General features: G+C 42.7%; 1 protein-coding gene across 2 annotated transcripts; it reads left to right on the top strand.

The window, feature by feature from the left end:
* The first annotated feature begins 1496 nt into the window (after window positions 1–1496).
* STYK1 (serine/threonine/tyrosine kinase 1) lies at window positions 1497–15287 on the top strand. 2 transcript variants are annotated; one of them, XM_083858765.1, is made up of 10 exons: window positions 1497–1620; window positions 8281–8385; window positions 9188–9331; window positions 10234–10482; window positions 10710–10891; window positions 12629–12712; window positions 12955–13163; window positions 13381–13421; window positions 13716–13812; window positions 14212–15287. In XM_083858765.1, the coding sequence occupies exons 2-10, from the start codon at window positions 8319–8321 to the stop codon at window positions 14414–14416; spliced, it is 1278 nt and encodes a 425-aa protein (XP_083714891.1). In that variant the 5' UTR covers window positions 1497–1620; window positions 8281–8318; the 3' UTR covers window positions 14417–15287. The 2 variants fall into 2 exon arrangements, with proteins under 2 accessions (XP_083714891.1, XP_083714890.1); XM_083858764.1 differs by lacking the exon at window positions 1497–1620 and adding an exon at window positions 4632–4730.
* The last annotated feature ends 8611 nt before the right edge of the window (window positions 15288–23898 follow it).

The raw sequence follows: 23898 nt of genomic DNA, 5'->3' as shown, positions 1-23898 counted from the left end.
TGCATTTTACCTACTATTTAATGGAGAATGAGGTAGAAGACAGATCCCGTGCTCCTTCATGGGGAAAACCCTGCAGAGTCAATGTAAGTTAGTACCAGAATGAGAGGAAAGCTGAAACCAGAGTCTAAGCCTACATTCTGCAGCTGTAGTATCTTTCTAATAGAAATCTTCCTAATTCAAGACATAGAATCTAAATGTAAAATGTAGAATCTTTCTAATTCAAGGAAGTTTTCAGTCTGGAAGATGTCTCCTGGTTTCCCAGGGGATAAAAATCCATATCACTGGACTTTTTGCTGATTCTATTTTGCCCACTCCTGCCAGTGTCTGTAGAGAGTCAAGCAATGAAGAAATCACTTTTGGTTTTCATAAATGCCAGCTGGAAGAATAATGCTAAGGAGAAGTCTCTCTTAAATTAACTATTGATTGGGCTACAACTAAAATTTGCCCCACAATAACATCTATGCAGTGACAAAATGTTAACAGTAGAAGGTGGGTTTGGCTAAAACAGTTGGCAGAGATCACATCACCTGCTGCATCTTCCCCAAGCCACCTGCATTGAGTTGCTGACTGTGAAATGAAGTTTATCTCTCAACAAGAAGTAGGTCTCATATTGTTTGCTCTAGAAATGCAACTGCCTCTCACTCCTATGAAGTAGATAAGCAAATAATCTTGTGTAGACTCATGTAACCAGGACTCAGGAATCTGAAAGTCTTAACACAGGATTTATCAGTGGTAGGGGAGGGCAGGCCAACAGCTGGAACTTGACTGTGTGAATTGGTTGGGAAGAAAGTCCCCAGAAATAAAATGCTGAGGTGTGATGAAGATTACACTCCATGGCTGCTGGGGACACCAGCAGACCATAATGGAGGCCCCAAGGGCATCATGGCAGAAAAAGGTCACAGGGAAGTTCAGGAATATTGTCTGGTGTGGTTGGGGAGCTCAGAGTGGTGTGAGGAAAGGGCAGAGGAAAACCAAACTTTCCACAGTTCTGGCAGAATGCATGGACAGCCCGAGCAGGAGGGACACCAAAGGACAAGGCAGAATGTGAAAAAGCCTCTGTTTCTGCTGTAGCATGTTTTGATATTAGTAATCTTAGATCTTTCTTCATTTGCAGACTGTGTTCTTGCTGGAACACTTTTTCACCCTCTGGACTCCTGAGGGTTTTGTACAGATTTTCTCTTCCAAAGGCCCATTCTTTCTAAACATGAACCTGTAACTAGAAGCATATGAATTCTGTTTATTCCATCATCTGTCCCTCTTGATGTGCATTGATCTGCCTTTCAAACCCCAGTGCAGGTGCCTGCCCAAGGGCTCTTTGCAGTGCCCATCTCTGCAGTCAGCCCATGAGCAGCTGCTGTGTGGAAGGCAGGCAGACCCGTTCTGCAGGTGTGTGCCGTCCTGTCAGCTCTGTGCTGGACATCCCTGGGGAGACTTAGACAAGCAAAGAACCAAAGCTGGGCGGGACTGGAGTAGAGAAAAATCAGTGAGGAGGAGCTTAGTCATAAAACCATACCAAGGTGATCGTCAGCGTTACTGGGAGTGGCCTCACAAACTGGGATCTGGTAGCAGGAAAGCTTCAGGAAAAGACAACCGTAGGGCAAGGAAAGTGGTGTCATCCAGGTAAGTGAGAGGAAGCCCTTCTGGAAGATCAGCCCATGAATATTTATTTCTTAAAAGACTTTTGTTAACATAAATGTGACCTGAATTAGAAGGTGGCTGTACTGTACATCTGTGTAGGCATGTGTGTACTTACTGCTTGTAGTGAAGCTGCTTGTAGTCATTTCTGTGAGCAGAGTGGTAAGAGGGCTTGAGAAGAAAATAAAAGAGGGATGCCTTCTACGCGCTGGCTGATTTGAATGAAATAGCTCACGGGCATTTTTTTAAAGAGAAGGAAATTAACAAAGTAATTAAGTTTAGTTTCAGTTCACTGAAACGGGGTGATGTTATGCATGTGTGTATAAATATGGCCAGTCCTTAGTTAAGTAATGCATGCCTAGGGCTGAATTCAGAACTAATTACCATTTTACTAATTTACCATTGATTGTAAGGCAGTGAACTCTAACCCAAAGTGGTGCAGATATCTAGATTTTCCTGTATTTACCTGTGTGTGCATGAGCTGCTGATTAAATTACAAACAAAATCTGTTTTAAATCCACCAAGAAGCATCCAGAACTCGGGAAACTGAAACTAAAGTTGTTTGCACAGCTCCAGGTGGCTGCGAATTCATGAAAGCAGATCTGTGTTGGATTTCTTAAACCATTAAGCAGCAATGTGATGTCATGCAGTATTTTTATCTCACAGTAGGTTTTTCACAACAAGAATTATATGTATGCATGGTCCTTTAAAACAAAAATCCTTCATTCTTCTCATGTTCTCTCGTAGCTTTTGCTGTCACAGTTTTTTAGAATTTCTGTATTTCTGCTGGGTTTGATACAGGCTTAGTACAGGCAGCAAAACCAGAGCTCAGTCAGCCGGGAGACATTTTCAAAAGTAGGATATGATTTTGGTTTCATAAAAGGAAGCCATAGGTGATAGTATACTGTTGAAAGTGTGGCCTCTAGACTTTTAATAGCCTGCTCATTAAGGGCTTCAGCTTAATGTGTTCCTTGGGTTTTCCTGTCGTTTTAACTTATTCTTCAGATTACCTGTGAGGAATTACTTTTGGTGGCCTCAATTCAGTGGGAATGTTGAAGATATATTATTAATTTTCCAGAAACTCTAGTAGGCTGTGTCTGCATTAGAAAAAATACCTTTGTCTTTATCCCCGTTCAGGTTCTGTACCACTTCACACTTCTGTGCTTAGATTTCCTTATGCAGCACAAATAAATTAATTTTTGTAGATTATCTGAGTTGAAGCAAAACTTACCTAGTGCTCTTACCTAGCACTGTAAGAACTTGCATATCTCCCCTAAAATGGTGCCTGTTAGAACTAACATTTTTAGCATAAAAGCACAGCAGTACTGAGTCCTCCTGACTAATTTCTCAGTGCAGTAGTGACTGTTGACTTTGCTTGTTTTTTTGTGCTGTACTGAAAAGGAGCCAAGTTTCCTCTAAGTAACCACCTGCTCAGGTAGCAGCATGGGCCTCATTATTTGCTGTTTTCTCTGTGGTCTAACTCTTCAAAAGTGATCAGCCTAATTTTCTTCCACTCCCTTAATATGCTTCTGCAGCAGCTAGCCTAGGTTTGATATTCAAGCATTGCTTCTAATTTTGGACCAAGAGAAAATCTTGCGTCTCTGTATGTGATTTTTGAAACGCTTTGTTTTCTTACAGGGTGTTACAGCTACCAGCTGTTTGAAAAAGTGAGTTACACTATTAAATCTTTATAGCTGAGACAGTGTTGCAGCAAGCCACAGGATATTATTTCTAATCGTTGTTCACAAGGACAGAAGTGACTCTGGTGTGGCCGGTCAGAATTTCTCGTTCTGCACAGGGCTTGGTAACCCACAGGTGCCTTGCAGTGAGAGATGAGATGACTCCACGGGCCAGGGAGACCTTGCAAAGATGTCATGGTTGTCTGCAGGAAGAAGAGACAGAATACACAGTCTAACAAATGCATGGCTGAAACCTGTCAGGCTAGTTTTTTTTATTTCTGTGGATGTTGCTTTTAGTAAATGGTGGACACGGCAGGGGGGAAAAAAAACCCCAAAAATCTCTTTTTCACTGTTTGCTTTACAATGGGGCTTTATTTCTCTGTCTTGTCTCACATTCAATGTCCACAAGTGCCCACACCTGGTGGTTTCCTGCTGTTTTGGTTCCTGCAGTTCCCTGGTAGCTCCTCTCCCTTCCTCCTGCACAGCCAGCACATTGTGCTTGTGCAGAGCAGTCGCCAAAGCCTTGACTGTTGACCACGTTCAAAGGTCAGATAAAAGAGGAGGGAAATAATAAAAGCAGCAGTGAAATGGTGACTGGAAAAGCTGGAGAGCAAGGTTCTGTCATTGCAAGAAATTACAAGTAGAAGGCATAATGTTTAAGGTTTTGTTTTTTATCAGTCAGGCAGTTATTCTTGAGCTAATCATTACACAAGGATTTTACAGGTTTGCACTGATGATGGAGACTGCTGGTAGCTCACAAATTAGACATATTCAGGGGCAAAACTGTATATTTGCTGTGAATATGGGCAACTTACTCTCTTCAACATGGCAGGAGCAAGCAGCAGGCAGCTTCTGTGTGGGCAGCATCCAAGCTCTCTGTTCCCTTGTATCCCATGGGCATGTCAAGTCTTGATATTTCTCTTCCTTTTCAGTCTTCACCACAAAGTTTGTCACTCAGGCTTCTTAAGTCTTAGTCCTGGCACTTTAAATAACATAATTCGAGCTTGATGAGAACTTTAGGCCATAAAATGTCAGAGAGGATTGATTATTTTAGGGCAGATCACCTTCCTGGTTCAGTTTGCCACGTGAATGTTTCTGCTCTTGCCAAGAGGACAATATCCAAGTGAGGATGAATGGAAAAATCACAGTAAGGCTTTTGCTGGCACACAGTGCATGTGGATCCGTGCTGACACAAGGTGTGGTTTCACAGTGCAGCTTTAGATGAATTAGCCATTCACCCCTGACTAATGCCACCACTGAAAGGGCAGGAAATCACCGTGGCAAAAGAGCAGTGGATTTTTTCCTGCTGGGTTAGTGGCTTGAATCAGTTCACCATGTGATCGGTTGCACAACTGAGAGCAAAACAAGCAATGAGAAGACAGCAGCGAGAGGAGATAATCCCTTCTTTTGGCATTGGTGAGCACCTAATTCAGCTCGGCTACACTCACATTCAGTATTTGGGCTTCCTGAACTGGTTTAAGCAGCTCCCCCAGCTGCCACCTTCTAGCTGCTTCTTCCTGTCCCTCTGTTGCCCTCTGTGCTTTGTCTAAATTGCCTGGGCAGCAAAACAGCAAAACAAAATGCCACCTTTTGTTGGAGTCTAGGACATCCCCTTGGATGAAAACCAACCTGATGAACCTTTCCCCAAGTGTTCATCCTGTTGGCAAATGTGCACAGAGGAGCAGTGTTGGTGTAGGATGGGGGTTAATTAACCTGTTACTGCTGCCAGGCTGAGGAGCTGCTCTGCACCAAGTGGTCTGCAAGGAGCAGTTTGCAAGTGCTGGTGACTGTAGTTTAACTTTTGCTAAGGTTTTGCTTAGAGCAGCTGCTTCTGCTATTTTTAGGTACCGTGGTCTTGGCTGTATATTTAGCTTTGACATCAGGATTTGGGTTCAGGTTGAGGGTCAGAAGGCTCTGCAGAGGGATCTGGACAGGCTGGATCCATGGGCCCAGCCCAGTGGCCCAACAAGGCCAGGTCCTGGCTCCTGCCCTTGGCTCACACCAACCCCCTGCAGCTCCAGGCTGGGCCAGAGGGGCTGCAAAGCTGGGAAAGGCCCTGGGAAAGGTGCTGGGGACAGCACAGGGCTGCACAGGAGCCCAGGGGGGCAAGAGGCCAATGGCACCTGGGCTGTGCCAGCCATGGGGTGGCAGCAGGGCCAGGGCAGTGACTGTCCCTGTGCTGGGCACTGCTGGGGACACACCTCACACCCTGGGGCACTGCTGGGAACCTCAGCACAAGAAAGACATTGAGGGGCTGCTGGAGCGTGTCCAGGGAAGGGAAGGGAGCTGGGGAAGGGGCTGGAGCAGCAGGAGGGGCTGAGGGAGCTGTGGGGGCTCAGCCTGGAGAAAAGGAGGCTCAGGGGGGACCTTGTGGCTCTGCACAACTCCCTGACAGGAGGGGACAGCCGGGGGGGTCGGGCTCTGCTCCCAGGGAACAGGGACAGGATGAGAGGAAACAGCCTCAAAAGTTGGGATGTTTATATTAGATTAAGAAAAATTTCTTTTCTGAGAGTCATTAAACATCGGGATAGTCTGCCCAGTGAAGTTGGTGGAGTCGCCATCCCTGGAAATGTACAAAAAACCCTATGGATGTGGCACATGAGGACACGGTTTGGTGGTGAACATGGTGGTGGTGCTGGGCTGACTGTTGGACTTGATGATTTTAAGGGTCGTCTCCAACCTTTATGATTCTATGAATTCCAGTGAGTGGAATTCAGTCTGTGTAGAAGAACATTAAAAAATACAGTGGAATAAATAAATTGACATTTAGTTGAAATTGCACAAATTCTCTAATGCAAATTCTGAATTGAAGTAGCACAATGTATGTGCGCACCTGATCTAGACAGGACTGATCCTGGTACAGTGTCAACACACAGGCAAGGAAAATCAGAATGCCAGTGAGGTACAGATGTTGAACCTTTCAAGATATTTTTGTTTCCTTTATCCTGTCTTGGTACTGGAAAAATGTCTTCATCTAATAAAATAAGTAGTCGAGCACTGCCAGTAGTCCTGCTCTGTGCTGAGTATGAATGTGTTACATTCATACACATGAATTGTGTTAGTTCCTCATAACTTTTACGTGTCTCCCATTGCAAAAAAATATTGAATGCATAATGTGAGTTCTGTGGATTTCTGAGTTACCATTGTCCTTGTGAGGATAGGAATGTAAGAACTGCAGTGATGTTACTGTTAGACAAGTTGCAGAAAGAGCCTCGTAGAGGAATTTATTTGGTCTTGGCCTGAAAAGTGGCACTGAAAGGCACTTCAGAATCACCTTACTGAGCAAAACTTCCTTTTCTACTTGCTGAGTGTTGCAAGAGGAAAGAGACATAGAGTGTAAATAGGCTTCTGTAATCAAACTTTTCCAGTCATAACACCTCCATAAGCAACCACAGCACATGGGAGTGCCAGGGCAAATAAAGTGCCAATGACTGCCATTGTTTTCATTCCTGGATCCCATGGCTCTGCCCTGAATGTGGTTAGAAAACATGAGTGCCACTGCTGGGAGGTGTATAAAGAGTAGAGAGGATTTTTTTTTTTTTACAGACAGGGACTGATGTAGACCTGGCTGCTGTGTCAGAGCTTTTTCCATGGACTTTTGCTGCTCTCTCAGTAAGCACAAATTGGGGTCTGTGTGCTTTTGTGTGCCTGTGCATGGTGTTTAAATGACAGTTTGCATTTCTAGTAAAGCCATCAGCAAGTTTTAGGATGGAGCTTGGACTGTTCATGACTTAGATGAGACAATATGATTGCCAGCTAATGGTCCTGAAGTCTGTGTGTGCCTGACCATGAAAGAAGCCAGGACTGGTCCTGTGGATTTCTGTGTGTGTGTTAGAGCTGAGGTGGGTTGTTTTAGCATTTTGCTTTCAGAGTGTACCTGAAAAGTTTGGTATTTTTGCTGTGTTATTACTCCTCTGACTGGATTCCTGGTGTAGCCAGACCTTGGAACCAGGTAAATCTGCTAGCACATTAAGAATGAAATCAAATAAAAAAAGAAAACAGACTTTTTGTGATACCTTAAAGTACAGTTATATCCATTTTCCTTTCTCTGCTGCCTCTGTTGAGCAACTGGTAAAGAATAATTTCACTCATTATTTTGAAGCATGAGAAGAAACTGTTAAACCTTTCATCATTAAATTCCATAAAATCAATGCCCTATGTTTGCCATTGAGGTTAATTGCCTAAAACCCATAGCTGAAAACAAAGTAGGTGCTTACAGGATAAAAGTCACAATTCCTAAAATAGGAATTCTAGATAATACTGTTCTAGATAATAAATAATAATAAAATCCTAGATAATACTGTTTGCAAAGCTGTTAAATCTTAACTTTTAGCAATGTTTATAAGAAGCAGTGCCTAAACAAGGTGCCTGCTTGTACAGGCTCTGGATTTTCCGCTATAAATGCAGAAGAATTGCAGATGTTGTGCTTCAGAATACCCACAGACTTGGAAGTGCTCAGAAGTTGGTACCAGAGAGAGCCCTAATGACAACTCTTTTCTCCTTGTCTTTGTGCAGCAACAGTAGGAATTGTGACAAGGACTGTAGTCAAGAATGATATTTTCCTTGCATGCTGCTGATGTGTTCACTTGTAATGGACTAGAAGATAAAATGCTGAGCCATTCTAGCATCTAAAAAAATATGTTAGTTAGGAGTGTATTAGATGTTCTTTAAATAGAATTAAGTTTGTATTTCTGGATTTTTGCACATATGCCAGCCTTTAGGCCTAGGGGTCCTCATTTGCTTGTAAAACAAGTTTAACCCTAAATTCTCTCTGGGCATGGAGTGCATCATCCATAGGATGTGATAGTGGATGTCCTGTGTCATTCTCCAAGCCTTCAAATCCCAGTTACTGCTTCATGCAGCCACTGATTGTAAGGGGTAGAAAGATCCCTATTCACTTCACTTGTTGCTTCATCATCATCCTTTCTCCTAATGATTTCTGTTATTGTTCTTTATGTCTGTGCAGGAAGTGAGGGTTGGAGACCTGCTTGCTTGCGACTGACCATGGCAGGGGATGTGAGGAGATTCTCACGGATGCTGCTGGAGTGCAATAGCAATGACAAGCTGTGTGGTAGGATTCACACATTTCTTTAATAATGCTTTACATGCTGGGCAGGAAGGCCAGCTTCACTAAAGCTTCCTTTCTCCTCCTCCACCTTCATCCCAGCCCACATAGAAAGATTTGATGGAGCTTTCCCTGCACTGTGTTTCAGGGCAGAAATGTTTATGGGGATGAAGCCTCTGTGGCAGGATTAACTCACATAAATTCAGCCATTATAAAGAATTCCTACTTCTAGTGAGGTGTACAGCAATCATTAAAGATTCCCTGCAGCTTCTCAAAGGAAAAGTTTTGTGGGATTTTGATTTCATGACTTTCTGCCATCTTTGGGAACTGAAAAAATTATCTTGATCTGGAGACATGAGAAAGATAGTGACTTTCCTGAACCTTACTAATTGCAATGACTTCCAGTCAAATTCCAAAGGTGACCACACTCAGTTTCCTTTACAATGCTCTGGAGCTGGAGCTGTAATTGCACTTGATGACACAGCAATATCCAGCCTGTCCTATCTCCCTGCTGTCCTGCTGCCAGTGCTGTTTCTGTTTCACTGGTGGGTGGCACTTTAAATGGCTACAATTCCTGGTCTCCATATGAGTGACCTTAGGTGTGGGACTCTTAGTGATTTCATGCAGTTTAGCTACTCAGCACCTCTGAAAAATAAGGTGGCAGCACTAACAATGTTCAGCTGTTCCAGAGGATGGAACACACACTTTTGGGGTTGAAAGTTACTGAAATGGATTTTTGGTATGTGGTTACACAGAACCAGTGTGCTGCTTATTCCTTGGTTTTCCCATTTCCTTTCTCTGCTGGCAGTTGTGCGCGAATATCAAACAGAGGTGATCGTTGTCCCAGCCCTCCTGGTGGGGATTTTTGTCATTTTGCTCACTGTGATCCTTTGGCTCCACTGCCGTGGCCTGAGAGCAAAGCAGGAGCAATCAGCACCAGCTGGAACCCAAGGTAAAAAAACCCCAAACCTTTCAACCAGAGGAAAGAGTGTTGGTTTCAGTGGCCAGCAGCCGATCCCATTTCCCCATCTCTTGAGCTGTTAGGCAAAACCATTTATGAGGACCCTGAGTGGTATTCAGCAATCCAGTAAACATTAGAAAAATTGGGAACCCTGATTTACATCATTTTGCAACAGCAGAAGTGGAAGCTGTAGTGTAGATGGATCTGAGAAGATCTAAAGCATCATGCCTTGTAGGCTGTTGAACATGCTGTGGTCACATTACAGGAGCTGCAAAGTGTATTTAGGTAACAGCCTCCTGGAGGCTGCTGCAGGGAGAGTTTTATGAGGTAGTTATGAATTGTAGTAATTTTGATGTAGATTACACCCAGTTCATCAATTTTCTATGCTGCCATTTAAGAAATTTAATTTCAAGCTGCTCCCTCTTCCTATGGAGACAACATGAGGTAGAGCAGGGGCTGGTGAGAGGGTCAGGAAAGGTTTGTTGTGTGGAAATGAAAATACAGTTCTGAACTAATTTTGGGTATGTAGAGGGAAACAGTCTCTTGAGCCTATATTAAGAGAAATAATTGAGAATTGGTAATAAAAGAAAATGTTCATTGCTTGAGCATGAGGGAATGAAGTCCAATTGTATCTTATCTATAAAGGTTATGTAGTTAAATATGGGAGATATTTCTAGACTGGTTCTGTCTTTTCCTCAAATAGAATGGGAGATAAATTCTTTCTCCTCTTCAAGGGCCAGGATAAGCAAGATACAATAACAATTCCTTACTTTGCCCTGATTTCCAAAGCACTGTGGTGCAAAAATAAAAAAGCATTGAAGGATGAGCACTGCCACCTATTACAGGAGTTCATCTGTCTGGTTTTATGCCTCATATGCATTTGCTTTTGTTAGTGACAAAAAAGAATCAGCAGAAACCCTGCCTAGCAGAGAACTGCTTCATCCAGCTGAGTGAGAAATCTGTGGAGAGCCTGCTAAGTTCTGCATCCTTGACTCTGAGAGAATTAGAGATATCACGAGAGAAACTCTTACCAGACACCTTGCAGCTGATCAAACTTGGTGCCTATGGGAGCATCTACAGGGCACAGCTGGAAACTGGGAGCTCTGGGAAGACCAAGACTGTGGTATTGAAAGCCTTGCAAGGTAAGGCCCATGGTCAGGATCCACTTTGGTGCAGTCTCTCTACCCCAGACATCAATACTGGGCAAAACCAAGATGTGTTCAGTGTAATAAGTCAGAGATGTTCATGTAGGAATGCTTTGGTGGGATTAAAGATTGCTGACCATGCTGATTTTAGCTGTCAAACCTGTTCTTTGCTGCTTCTATTTGTTGTTGTTTTGTTTTTAATTTGTTTCATTTTGTTCTTTCAGACCCGGCTAGTCCGCAGAAAGTAAAGGATTTCTTGGGGAGGATTAAATTCCATCAAAATCTTGGCCATCACGAGAACCTGGTTGAGTTGGTTGGATGTTGTGTAGAGCAGCTCCCACTTTATATGATCATGGAAGATGTGTCTCTTGGTGACCTGCTGACATTTCTGTGGACGTGTCGGAAGGTGAGTCAAAAGAAATAGCTTTTTAAATTCCTTAGGTACGTATCTATCCATGAGTCATAAATGATTTTTCCATCTCTCCATGCATCCCTCTATAGCAATCAAAACTATTTCCATGCCCCAAAGAAGTTCTACACAGGTCTCAATTTGCCGACCATTGAAGGGCATTGCAGGCACTGGAATTAGAATGAATTCATTCAGCCACCTGAATTTCTAGTTTTAAATCATGTCTCACTTCAAATGCTTTTAAGAAAGCAGAGCAGTTCCAACATAGGGGGAAACTCATGGGATGATAACTAATTGGTAAAAGACAGGAAATAGAATATAAGAATGAAAGGTTGGTACTTGCACTGAAGGGAGGTCAGCTCTAGGACATGGTGCTGTTCATTACGTGTATTAATAACCTAAAAATGGGATGACAGTGACATGATGATATTTGCTGATGATTCCAGCCAGTAAAGGCAAGGGCTGACCCAAAGGAATTCCAGAAGAATCTTCCAAGATTGAGAGACTTGTCAACAAAAAGAACAGATGAAATTCAGCATAGTCAACAGTGAAGTAATGCACAGGAAGAAGTTTCATATTTGTGGATGATGGCTTCATGTCTGCCCATTGCTGATGAGGGGTGAAATCTGATGGCATGAGGTCTGATTGTATGAAAATATATAGTCCATTGAAAATGTTAACTCAAGCTAAAAAAGACCCCAGATATCAGGGGAGGTTTAGATTGGATAGCCGGAAGATATTCTTCCTCCAGAGGGTGGTGGGGCATTAAACAGGTTCTCCAGGGAGTGGTCACGACTCCAAGGCTGTCAGAGCTCCAGGGACAATACTGTCAGGGGCAGGGTGGGGTTGTTGGCATGTCCTGTGCAGGGCCAGGAGTTGGACTCAATGGTCCTTGTGGGTCCCTTCCAACTGAGCATATACTGTGATTCTCTGACTCATTGTTACAAAAGGCTTGAAAAACAAAACTCTGCTGTTAGTGTGTCAATCCATCACTCTCCTACATCTGAAACTCTAAATACAGAAGGATTGCTTCCTGTCCTGTTCAGCAGAAGGTCCAGGTGGTAGCAAATAAAGCTAGGATGTGTCATGTTCAAAATAAATAAATGAAGCTGGTTCCTCATGAAGTGAGGGGTTGACTAATGGAATGTCTTGCCATTGACTGCTGTGGATACTGACACATGTTTCATATGAGGAGAGTTATGGAAGGTAACCTTTCAGAGGTTACTGAACATGTTGAAACCATAACCATCTCAGGAAGTTTTTAAATAGAACTTATCTGTGGACTGTAAAATGGCACTGGAAGAACATTTGTGTGCTTACCTGACTCTTTCTCATCTCCCTTTCTCTTACTGTTACAGGCAGGGTGGTAGGAGAGATGGACTGTTAGTGTCATACCAGGTACACAACTCATATGTTAGAAGTGTGCTTTTCTACTCATCATTCTAATTTATAATATTAACTTCCATTCACCTGTGTGGATTGGTGTTCTTCACTGTCATTCTGACAATTTGTTTCTAACCTAATAAGTTTTTCCCCACATGTCAGTTTGCCCACCAGTTGTCTCTGGTGTACTGGTCTTATTTAACACATCAGCATCACCCATCCCACATCCTCTTACATTTCGGTCAATTCATGAGCAATTGTGAAAAGGAGGAGCATAAGATTAGACAGAAGGAGACATTCCCCACTATCCTACTACTGTGTTTGAACCAAGGTCTCTTATTTTGTCTCCAGGATGTAATGGCTATGGATGGTGTCCCCTATGACCTCACTGAGAGGCAGGTGTATGAGGTTGGACAGCAGGTTGCAGTAGCTCTGGTAAGTCTGCTCATGTTGGCTGCGTTTTTTCCTTCTTGCTCCATTTGCATGGTGGGTTAAGTCTTCTTCCCCTAAGCACTGGGAATAAAGGCTTTGTTAAAATGTCCTTCCATTATGTTGGTGAGCACACGTCTCTACTCCACAGTGTTGAAAACAACCATCAGTGAAACTCAGTGAAAATTCGTATCAATTAAATTACCATTTTAAAATCATCCTATTTTCTTTCTTTTCCAATTTCCCAGGCTTATCTGGAAGAAAAGAACTTGTTCCATGGTGACATTGCTGCCAGGAATATCCTCCTTCATCAGAACTTCACTGCTAAGCTCTGTGGTTTGGGCATGGCTTATGAAACCCACACACACGGCGCCAGCTCAGTCACACGGAAAGTGCCCGTCAAGTGGCAGGCACCAGAGAGGCTCCTGAGCAAACCCCCCACCATCAAGGCAGACATGTAAGGCTTCATTTTGGGAGTAGAAGTTCACCTGTCTTGTCTCACCTGTCTCTTTCATTCCTTTATGCACCATTTTAGTGCTGAAGTTCACAGGAAGGCAGATCTCGTTTCGGCTCCACTTTTACAGCTCATCCTTTCTCCTGTCTACAGGCCATGCCTACTTGTTTTCATGTGTTTAAGCCAGCAGACAACATCCCTTTGTTTTCTTTTCTTGCAGATGGTCTTTTGGAATTCTGCTGTACGAAATGATTACATTGGGTAAGAAGATATAATGCTAATTAAAAAATAAAACAACATACGTAAGGAAGCAGCAAATTAACAAGACCCCAAACCTCGAATTTTAGAATGTAAAGTTGGGCCATTTAATTAAGCACTCTGTTTTTTCCAGTTTGGAAAGTCTTATGAATTCCTTTTAGACCTTCTGTTACTGGGAATTGTGGTAGAAGAAAAACCAGATTTTTCTAGGGGAAGAAGGCAATCTTGCACAGAAGGTGCTCTGTGCAAGCATTTCCATAGAGTTTTCTACCATTGCTCCTTTTGCCTTTGTTTCAGGTGCTCCACCATATCCTGAGGTGCCACCTTCTGACATCTTATCATACCTGCAGAAACAGAACATTATGAAGCAGCCCTCAACCTGCCAGCAAGCCATGTAAGCCACCTGCTTTATGGACAATTGAACGTGAGGTTGGCAGAGCTAAATGGAAGTGAGACACAGAAAATGAGATTTTACACAAGATTTCTAAGTCTAGACTATACTGAGAGTAACCTGTTAGCTGAGATTTGTGTCTGCCACATCTCCTTACTGGGTTCTGCTGCATAAAATGCCTGTGGCCAAAACCTTTCTGTCCTCTTGAAAATGACACTTATTTCTGTTTCCTTAAGTGCTCTTGCATTTTGCTGCTCTATTGCTTCCTTTCAAGGTGCAGCACTGCTGGGGAATGATTTTTCTCCTCTAACTTACAGGATGTTCTCTGAAATGAACAAAGTATCCACAGGGACAATCTGAGGTACATTTCTTTGCATGAAGACATAATTCTCTCCTTTACAGGTACTGCATCATGAAGTCCTGCTGGCAGTGGAGTGCAGCTCACAGGCCTTCTCCAGCAGAGCTCTTGTGCTCCCTGAAAACAGCCATGAAGACCAGCAATGGGCACACAGTGCTGCAGGTGCCTGAGCCAGTGGTGCCTGAACTCTATGCTGATGTTGCTGGTGTTGATGTGCACAGCCTGGTGAAGGAATACACTATCCTCTGAAGACTCCTTTCATATTTTGGTAAAGGAGAAAGAAGTCTCAGAGTTTTCCATTTCTCAGTATTTTGCAAGCTCAGGACGAGGTGTGTATGGTGGGAGGGATCCCTTTGTTCTTCAGACATCTATAAAATCTCTCCTCCAAGCCAGACACAAGAAACTGTTATCATTATTGTTAAATCAACCTGTTGATATCGTTCTGCCAGTGGTCGTTTGGGAGGGAGTAAAGTGTGTAGAAAATGTAATGAGAAAACTTGAGTTAAAGGAGTGTTAGGTTTGTGTGGCAAGGTTTTGGTGATGGGGTGGACTGCAGAGGTGGCTTCTGTGAGAAGATGCCAGAAGCTTCCCTCAGCTCCACCATGGACCTGCTGGCTGGTCAAGGCTGAGCCCTTCCACAACACTGGTGGCACCTCTGGGATCACATATTTAAGAAGGTGTAAAAGGTACTGCACAACAGCAGGTGAAAGAGAGGAGTGTGAATGTGAGAGGAACAGCTCTGCAAACACCCTGGGCAGGGCAAGAGGAGAAGGAGCTGCTCCAGGCTCCAGAGCTGAGATTCCGTGGTACAGCCCAGAGAGGTGGCTGAGCCCCTGGAGGGCAGGGGAGTGCAGAGATCCATCTGCAGCCCCTGGAGGTGCCCCTGCCAGAGCAGGGGGATGTCTGAAGGAGGCTGTGACTCCAAGGGAAGCCTGTGCTGGAGCAGGATCCTGGTAGAATCTGTGGAGAGAGGATCCCTCATTGGAGAAGGATTGCATCTCATGGAAAGGGACTCATGCTGGAGCACTTCATAAAAAACAATCCTTGGGAAGAATTCACGTTGGAGAAATTCCTGAATGACTTAGACTCCTTTGGAGAGACCCCACTCTGGAGCAGGGGAAGAGTGAGGAGCAGCAGAGACAATGTGAGGTGAACTGACCACAACCCCCATTCTCCCTGCTGGATGAAAAGGGGTAGAGAAATTGAGACTGAAGCTGAGCCTGAGAAGAATAGAAGGGTGGAGGAAGGTGTTTCAAGATTTGGTTTTGTTTCTCATTATACTTCCTAATTTGATTAGTAATAAACTAGTTTTTCCCAACTTGAATCTGTTTTGCTCTTGGTGAACAACCCTTATCTTGACCTGGGGGCCTTTTCTTATATTTTCTCTCCCCTGTCCAGTTAAGAAGAGGAAATTAAAGAGTGGCTGGATGGGCACCTGCCATTCAGCCAGAGTCAACCCACCATGAGGTTTCTGAGAACTTTTCCTCATCTTTTCTGTGCCAGGAAAATGCATCAGTTGGGTGTTTGAAAGAGGAGATGTCTTGGGGAACATGCTGGGGTGGTATTCAATAAATGTCTGGGATTTCTGCAGTGCTTTATACTCCAGCTTCCCATGGGAAGCAAACACATAAACCCATAAACAAACAATCCCTGTGCCTGCTTGCCCAACAAAAACAAAACCAAGAAAAACTCTTCATGTCTGTGGATGCAGAAGCTGTTACACAAATGTCATACATCTTCATGGAGAGTCAGGTCAGGTGAGTACACCAAAACTTTGGTGAATAAACTATTCATTTTAAAAAGCATTTGATTGGTTCAAACCTCCCACTCAAGAGTGGGACATTCAGAAAGACTTTGCCTGTGAAAAGTGGGCGTGTGGCAGGTAACACAATCCCAGAGCTGTGAAAGCATCCCCAGGGCTGCTGCAGACCTGACAAATAATTCACAGGGAGCCTTGGTAAACAGAGAGCTGAAGGTAACAAATGCAGCACTGTTCTCAGGGCACAGAAAGTAGTGCTCTGCTTTACACAAATGCTCATATTTTATTTCTGTTGTGAAAGCTCTGATCAAGGAAATCCATGAGAATTCAGATGCTGAGCACCTCACAGTCTCTAACAAAAGATCTACTTTGGTTTCCTCTGCAGGCAAATCTGTGCCAAGACCCTGCTTATGAATTTGCCCACAGAAAGGCATTTTCCTGCTGTATGATAAGATGCAATTTCATTTACCTTCAATAAAGTGGACTTACTCATTCTAGGAATGTAACCATTCTTACTCTGATTTGTCTTCTCCCTTAACTTTTGTTGGTTTGGAAGCAACTTAATCTAAATTAGAATATATTTTAGATGTGGCACTTGGGGACATGGCTCAGTGATGGGCTTGACAGTGCTGGGCCAGTGATTGGAGTCAATGACCTTAAAGGTCTTTTCCAGCCTAATTGGTTCAACGATTCCACAACTCTGTAATTAATGATTCCCATCTCTTAAGCCAGTGAAAGTGGTGTTTTACAAGGGGAAGAGTGTTTCAATCATCAGCCTTCCACAGTTTGAAGAACAGAATCCCTCCCCTGGGCTGGGCAATGCCTTTCCCAAAGGCTCCATTCCCACATTCCCACCGGGAAGCGCTGCCGGGTTTTCTCCAGCTCCTCGCAGAATCCACCCGCAGGTGGCAATGTTGGATCTGTTTTAAGGATTGCTTCACAGTTGTCTTTTCGTATTTTCGATGTCACGCATCGCTCCTCGTTTATTCTCATCCCACCCTGGGGCACTCACCATAAGGTGCATTCTGTTGAATTCACTTCTGGTTTGTTGATACTTGTGCCTGATCTTCCATCAGTAATGAGGAATATAAAGACAGGAGGTGGAAAGGAGCTTTTGCCCAGCTGTAGTGATGCCTTGAGTTTGAGCTTCCATGTATCTCAGGCTCTGTGGTGCCCAGGGGAGCAGCTCTGAGCTCACAGTCAGTGTCACTCAGCTCTGCACACAGCAGGGACACAAAACAAACCCTTTTCCTGCTGCACACCAAGGACAACTTTCAGCCCCAAAAGCACAAACAAGGCTGGGCTGGAGGGAGGAACAAGAAGGACGGGACCTCACAACCTGCAGCTGGAACGGGACAATTAAACCCCAAGATGGAAATGGACCAAAACTTATAAAAATATAAGAGTTTGTGACCATTCTTCCATTTCGTGACCATTTTGGGTCCACCTTGGGTGTAGCCCTGGTCAGACCCTGTCCTGCCCCAGGTGGATCCTGGAGGCCTTTCAATAAATCCCTACTTTATTCTCCAGCTCTGTCCAGTCTCTGTTCCAGGTCAGCCTTCCCAAGGCATCAGTAGCATCTCCTCTGGAAGCCACAAGGATCCCACAAATCTCAGATCCCAGCTCCCTTACTCAGCTAGGTGAGAGAAAGAAATTCTCCCCTTCTTCAGTACAAGCACTAGAGAGAAACCAGCACTCACAGCTGGTGATTAACTACTGCAGGGAGCAAAAGGTTATTTTAAAAATCTCTCGGTTCCTTTTAAAATTCCCTTAAATCTAATATTACACGTGTAGTGAAGATCACCAGTCTGTATTGCTCAATTATCCTGCACATGTTGTGGGGCTGGTAAAAGGCTGCAGCTCCTGTATTTTGCTTTTTTGAATTTATTTTAAATTGCCTGAAACACACTCTTTCTTCATGGTCTCCCAGTATACCAGAGTACCACAGTTAGGTCCATATCCAGTTTCAAACAGAGTGAGAAAGAAAAAGAAAGTAGTTCTGTTTCTATCACAGATTTCAAAGCTCTGGAGGAACAGAGGCCCTAGAAGGTACCAGCAGTTGCAAGGGGAATAACTAAATCCATCAAAAAATAAGTGCTGAATTTAAGAACCTAGCCACAGGAGGATTCTTCTTTTTCCATTGGAGACAATCAGCATTTTTGGAGGAAATTCAGTTGTTAAACTTTGTAGAAAGACTGTGTCAGAGCTGAAAAATGACTGTGCTTCTAATTCAGGCATCTGAGGGAGCAGGAATTCCTGATTCCTCAATTCTTAATACTCTTTTTATAGAAAAGCAATCACATAACTTCCATGATTTTTTTTTCTTTTTACAATTACTTGCATGAGCATGGGAAAAGCAATACAGAAGCATTAATAACTAGACTAGAAACAACTGATAACTGATTATGCTTCAGCTGGGTGCAGCAGCTGAAAAAACCATCATTGTGTAGCTTATTTCAGATATGGAAATTATCTACTGTGAGTCCTGCTATCCCACAGGACAATATGCCAACATTTGAACTTTTGTTTCACACACTTTACACAGCAGCAGGACTATGATCAAGGAAAAGAAAAAAAAACCTTAACAGTAATCCCACCCTAAGAAACCCTCTGGAGAACTTGCTGCTGAGAAAGCCTGTCCTGGAGGCTGCCAGAAGCTCTAATCAGCTCATATATCAAAGCTGGAGTGCAGCCCTGTCTGCTCCCCTCCCCACCCCAGCAAGAGTTAAAACAATTCTCACGGGTCAAGCTACAAATCTAAGAATAAGCAAGGAAATATGCATTACTGCACTCTGCAAGATTGTGAATGGATGATGGTGATCAAGACCAGGCTTTGATGCTGCATCCAATACATTCCTACATATATTCCAAATCCTGCTTTTCTGTGGATTTAGTGAGCAGAGGCATGTGCTTTACTTCCATGCTTTATGCCAGGCAGGCTCACTTTTTTTTTTTTTTTTTTTTTTTGCCTTTGCTGGCATCCAAGCAGGGTAAAGTGTCACTTTAGCAAAGCAGTTAATTTATCACAGGCTGAGAGGGTAAACTGGGCTTTTCCAGTCAGGAGACATTTCTTCCTCTTTCCATTGCAGGTCTTTAAAAGGTCACACGGTCCCAGCCAAGGAGGCACTATCAGCACCAGACTAAAGGAGCACATGGGACTGCACAGCTCCCTCTCACTGGTTTTACACAGTTTCTCTGATCTGGGCGTGGATTAAACCCCTAATTACACTTTTATATTTATAAGTCCATCCGAGTTCACTTTCTCCAATTATTAAGTCATTCAGTTAACAGCAGAAGGGAATAAAAACAAACCCTCCAAAAACCCCCAAACCAAATAATAATAATAAAAAAACCCAACAAAAAAACCTCCCAATCCCCCCCCAAAAATCCACCAAAAAAACTTCCAAACACCAAAAACAAACAAACAAACAAAACCCACCAAAAACCAAAATCCACAAAAAGCCCCCAAAAACACACACACAAAAAAACACCTCCCAAAAAAACCCCCACAAAAACCAACCAAAACCCAAACCCAACCACCAAACCAGATTACTCCCTGAGATAACACCTTTCTTTTTTTTTTTTTTTTTTTTTTTTTTTTGTGATTTGTGCAGAGTGAGTAGCAATTTCACACCTAGAAAGCAGCATTGTCAGAAGTTCAACTTTGGTACTTTCACACAGTAAACATGACTTTCCTAAACAAGTAGGCAGCCCCACAAGTTTCACTGGGGCTACTTTTAGAAAATATTATTGCTCAGTTGAACTAAAGAAACCCTGGAATATTTTGTGTGAGCTAGAGTGGGACTAGAGGTCAGTCACCTTGGATGTATTTTATTCAAAAGATCAAATAGCTGAAAATTATCCCTGAGGTGGGCAAGATCAAGTCAGATAAGACTAAACTCTTGTGGTCATGCAGAGTTTCAAAACTCTGTTCCAAGTCCGGGCTTTTTTGGAAGCCAGTGATTAAATGCTGGGAAAAAAATAGAAATGTTTCAGATAATTAGAACCATTTACTCAGTGGGAAAAGGCATGAGCTGCATTTTCTTAATGACAAGCCAATGTAGAAGGACCACTTGGTTGAACTCCAAGAGCACATCTTCCATGTTAAGGTTGGAGGATTCCCAGGTGAGGTGGCAGGCAAAATGACTTTTTTTAGCTTTTTTTGGCTATCTAATGCTTATTTACCACATATAATGAAGTCTGGCATGAAGGAAAATGAGGCAGGATACTGCAGAAATTTTCTTCTGTATGGATTTGGGTGGTCAAAGCCTTGGTGGGGGGTTTGCAGTAAAAGTTAATTCTGGGGCAAGCCTTGCTTTGCATAATGAGAAACTCAAACAGCCTCTGGGAAATCTGGATGTGGCACTCCAGCAGCTTGGGGACCATCTGCAGTCACTTTCATTCCTGTCTTCTTCTTAACCATCTAAATGATTAGCCAGTAAATCATCCAGTGGAAATGGCAAAATAAACCGTAGGTTCTGAATCAGGAACTCCTGCATCACATCAGTGAGTTATAATTGGTTTATAGCAGCACTTTTAAAAAATATCTTACAATTAGAAAGAGGTGCAGTTTAAATTAAGACATAAGGAGACAGGCTGTTTAAATAATTTGAAAATTATTTCAAATCTCTGTCCAAATACAAGTGAAACTGAACACAAACACTGAGAAATTCAGTCACTTTCTTTACTTTGCATTTCTCTTCCTCTACTTTTGTTCATAACTACAGACAGCTCAGATTAAATCTACATTTAAACTCTGTGTCTGGATGGGAATATTCTTGCTCAGATGGTACAAACCACAGTCCCAGATCCAAAGATTCAAGGAAAAAAACCAACAAACAAGCATTGGATACTAATGCAAATCTTGGGGGGAGTGTAAGGAGTTCTAAGCCAGCAAGTGTGAGCTCAAAATTGAAGCTGAACTCTGACCCACACATGAGCTATGGATTCCTGGGTTATTTGCACAAATCACTCCTTATAAAGTAACTTTTTATCATATTTAGTTTGAAAAGGAACACGCAGAACCCAAAACACGACGTCCCTACAGTGAATTCCAGACATAACTGGCCCTGCAGGACTTTAAAGCACAGAGCCCAGCTCAGGGTCACTGTGCAGCTCAGGAGCCTCTGTCCCAGGGCTGGGGAGGGGACATTGAGCTGAAACTTGGCTGAAACACAGCCTGGCCTTGGAGAGAGGACACACCACAGGCAGATCTGGCCACCCACTTGCAAATCCAGGTCCTCAGTGTCACTCCTGGGCTGCTTCAGTGCTCTCAGCTAACCCACATCCAGTGCCAAGCAGTGATCTACAATCTATTTCCATCTCCACTGATGTTGCCACAGGCATTCTTGCCTTATGAAAAGAAATTCACCATTCAGATGTTGCCTCTTTTCCCCCCACAGCTGAAATAATGTTCTTTTATCTACCTGGAAATAGTGGGAAGCGTGGGACAAACATTATTTTAGATGGTTCAGGAAAGATTTTGGTTTAAGGAGCAGCAAGCTGCAAAAAAAAAGGGGAGTGGTATAGGCTGCTTTAATATGCTGATAGCAAATAATAGGAATATATTACAAACAAATATATTAAATATATTATATTACGTAATTTATACACGTGTACCACCGAACTGTGAAAAAACCAGGAGTGGTATCAAATCACCAGATGAACAGCAGAGGTATTTATTGGAGAAGAAAGCCAAGCAACACCCAGAGAACAAAGGTGGAGGCATTCTAACGTGCCTGAATTCTGATTCTCAATTCTGACTTAACAATTTTGAGGGGGAAAAGAAAATGATAATAAAAAACTTTGCCCAACAGCAACAACAAAATCAGTTCTCAAAAACATTGCATTATTTCATAATAATGAAATAATTAATCCTAAGTAATTCCTAATCCTAAATATTCTAAATAATCCTATTTAGAAATTATTTTACTGGAAAACAAGTTGAAAATGCTTAAATACTGGGAAAGCTACTTCTTTTAGTGGGTTTTGCTCCAACTTCCCTACTAATCCTTACTCGACTTTACAACATTGTCATGGGCACAGCCAGCCCCTTCTATCTCTTACAAGCTCAGCTTTTTACCAGCCCTTATCACTTGACCAAGATCATTTCTTTGAGGGCTTAGCCTTGCAAATTACTGATATTCTGCCCCAGTCTACAAAGCACTTGGGCAGACATGAGGCTTCAGTGAAGCTGCTGATGGAGTTAGAGTTAAGACTTGAGTACTGTTTTGGATCAGGGCCAGAGCAGGTTTTTCTTCCCAGGATTAAGTCCTAAATCTCCCTGCAGAAATGGTTCAGTTCCAGGATTTTTTTTTTTTTTTACCCATTGTTTTGTTCTCAGAATTTCTTCATTTGTTTTCATCTTTTGGAGGAGAATCAAGGCCTCAAGCCTGGCTCACTCATATATTGTTTCTCTTTTACATGAACATAATAACTTCAATGGAGTGTCTTAAATCAGATCTGGGGAAATGATTATCTGGGTGAATGGATGTGTTTATGCACTGCTGCTTTCAGGCAGCTGGTCACTAGGAAAAAAAAAGAAAAAGCTCTTCCCCACTGTACAGTTGCATAAAACTGTAGCAAAGTATAATTTTCCTCCTCTTTGTGATAAGGATGAAATAAGCACAGGGACTTTGCCAATGAGATAATCACAAGCTCTCCGTGATAACAAGTAAAACCAAGAGGGGCTAAACAAGGCAGAGAGCAAAGGGAATTAAAATCCATTATTCCAATAAGGTTTGGAGGGCTGCATGTTTAAGGGTGATGATTGTAGCAAGTTTAAAAAACAAACTAACAACATTTTTTAGGCAAAAATGGCTGAGGCAGAAATCTGTGGCATGCCAGGGAATAAATCCTCATTTTTGTGGGTGAGGTGGTGGAAAATTTTGGTTTCCTTTGTTCTAATTGATTTCAAAACATATCAAAGTGAGCCCTTCACATTGCTCTGGACTTCAGGACTCATTCAATTCCACCATGGTTTTTTCAGTTTAAAATAATTTGACAAAATTTTCTGCATAATATCTTATCATTTCCACAGGGAGCTACACTTGACACACTTTTATTGCAAATTGATGGGCAAAATCTGCTCTGTCCCTGCCTTGCCAAAAGGATGCAGAAGGAGAGATGCAATCCCTCGACTTCCATGGAGTTTCTCTCCATAGCTCTGATGAAAGCTCAGCCTAAACTTCAGCATGGGAGTGCATTTTCAGCTCACAGTAATTTTTGCAGGTAAAGAGAGAACTAGAAAGCAATCCCATCTCGTGGCAAAGCTCATCCCAGACAGGCTGTGCAGCAGAAAAACTACATAAGAAGCAAAGCAAATCCTTTGAAAGTCAGTCATGATTTGGGGAAAATGAATCATCTGGCAAAAGCTCCATTTTTTGTTTATGGACTGAAATGCATCTTGTCTAATCTAGTAAACAACAACACCAGCTCAAGCTCACTTTGAGGCAAATCACTCTAAGCAGATTGTTCCTACTTTCATCTCAATAAAAGTGCTAGATTTTTCAATATTTGGGGTTTTTATTAAAGATACAAAGCTTCTTCTAATGTAGTAAACAGCTAATGAATCCTGGATTTTTTTCAATATTTTGAGCTCTTAGTTGCTCTTTTTCAAAGAATTATTATTTGACCATCCCAACAAAAGTCCAGGTGGCAATTGAGCAAATGTATCTAGGCACATATTTCTGTGAGGAAAGAATGCTTCTGGCTAAATCTAATATAATTAAGGACTGTTACACATGATCCCTCAAACCAAAATCTGCTTTGGTGGAAAATCAATGACAGGATGCCTGGTAGTTCTTTATTGTCAATATTAATACAATCTTGTGTGAGCTGTTCCTTCAGGGTATGATTTAACTCAGACCTGCAGCCAGGCTGCCTTCAGCAAGAAAAGCAAGCTGGGCTGGTCAGGGGATGGGAATATCTTGAGAGCATCTCATGGCACATCAGTGGTATCCTGAATAATTTG

Source organism: Zosterops lateralis (assembly GCF_965231275.1).
Source record: "Zosterops lateralis genome assembly, chromosome: 4".
NCBI lineage: Eukaryota > Metazoa > Chordata > Aves > Passeriformes > Zosteropidae > Zosterops > Zosterops lateralis.
This window is presented reverse-complemented; position numbering and strand designations above follow the sequence as displayed.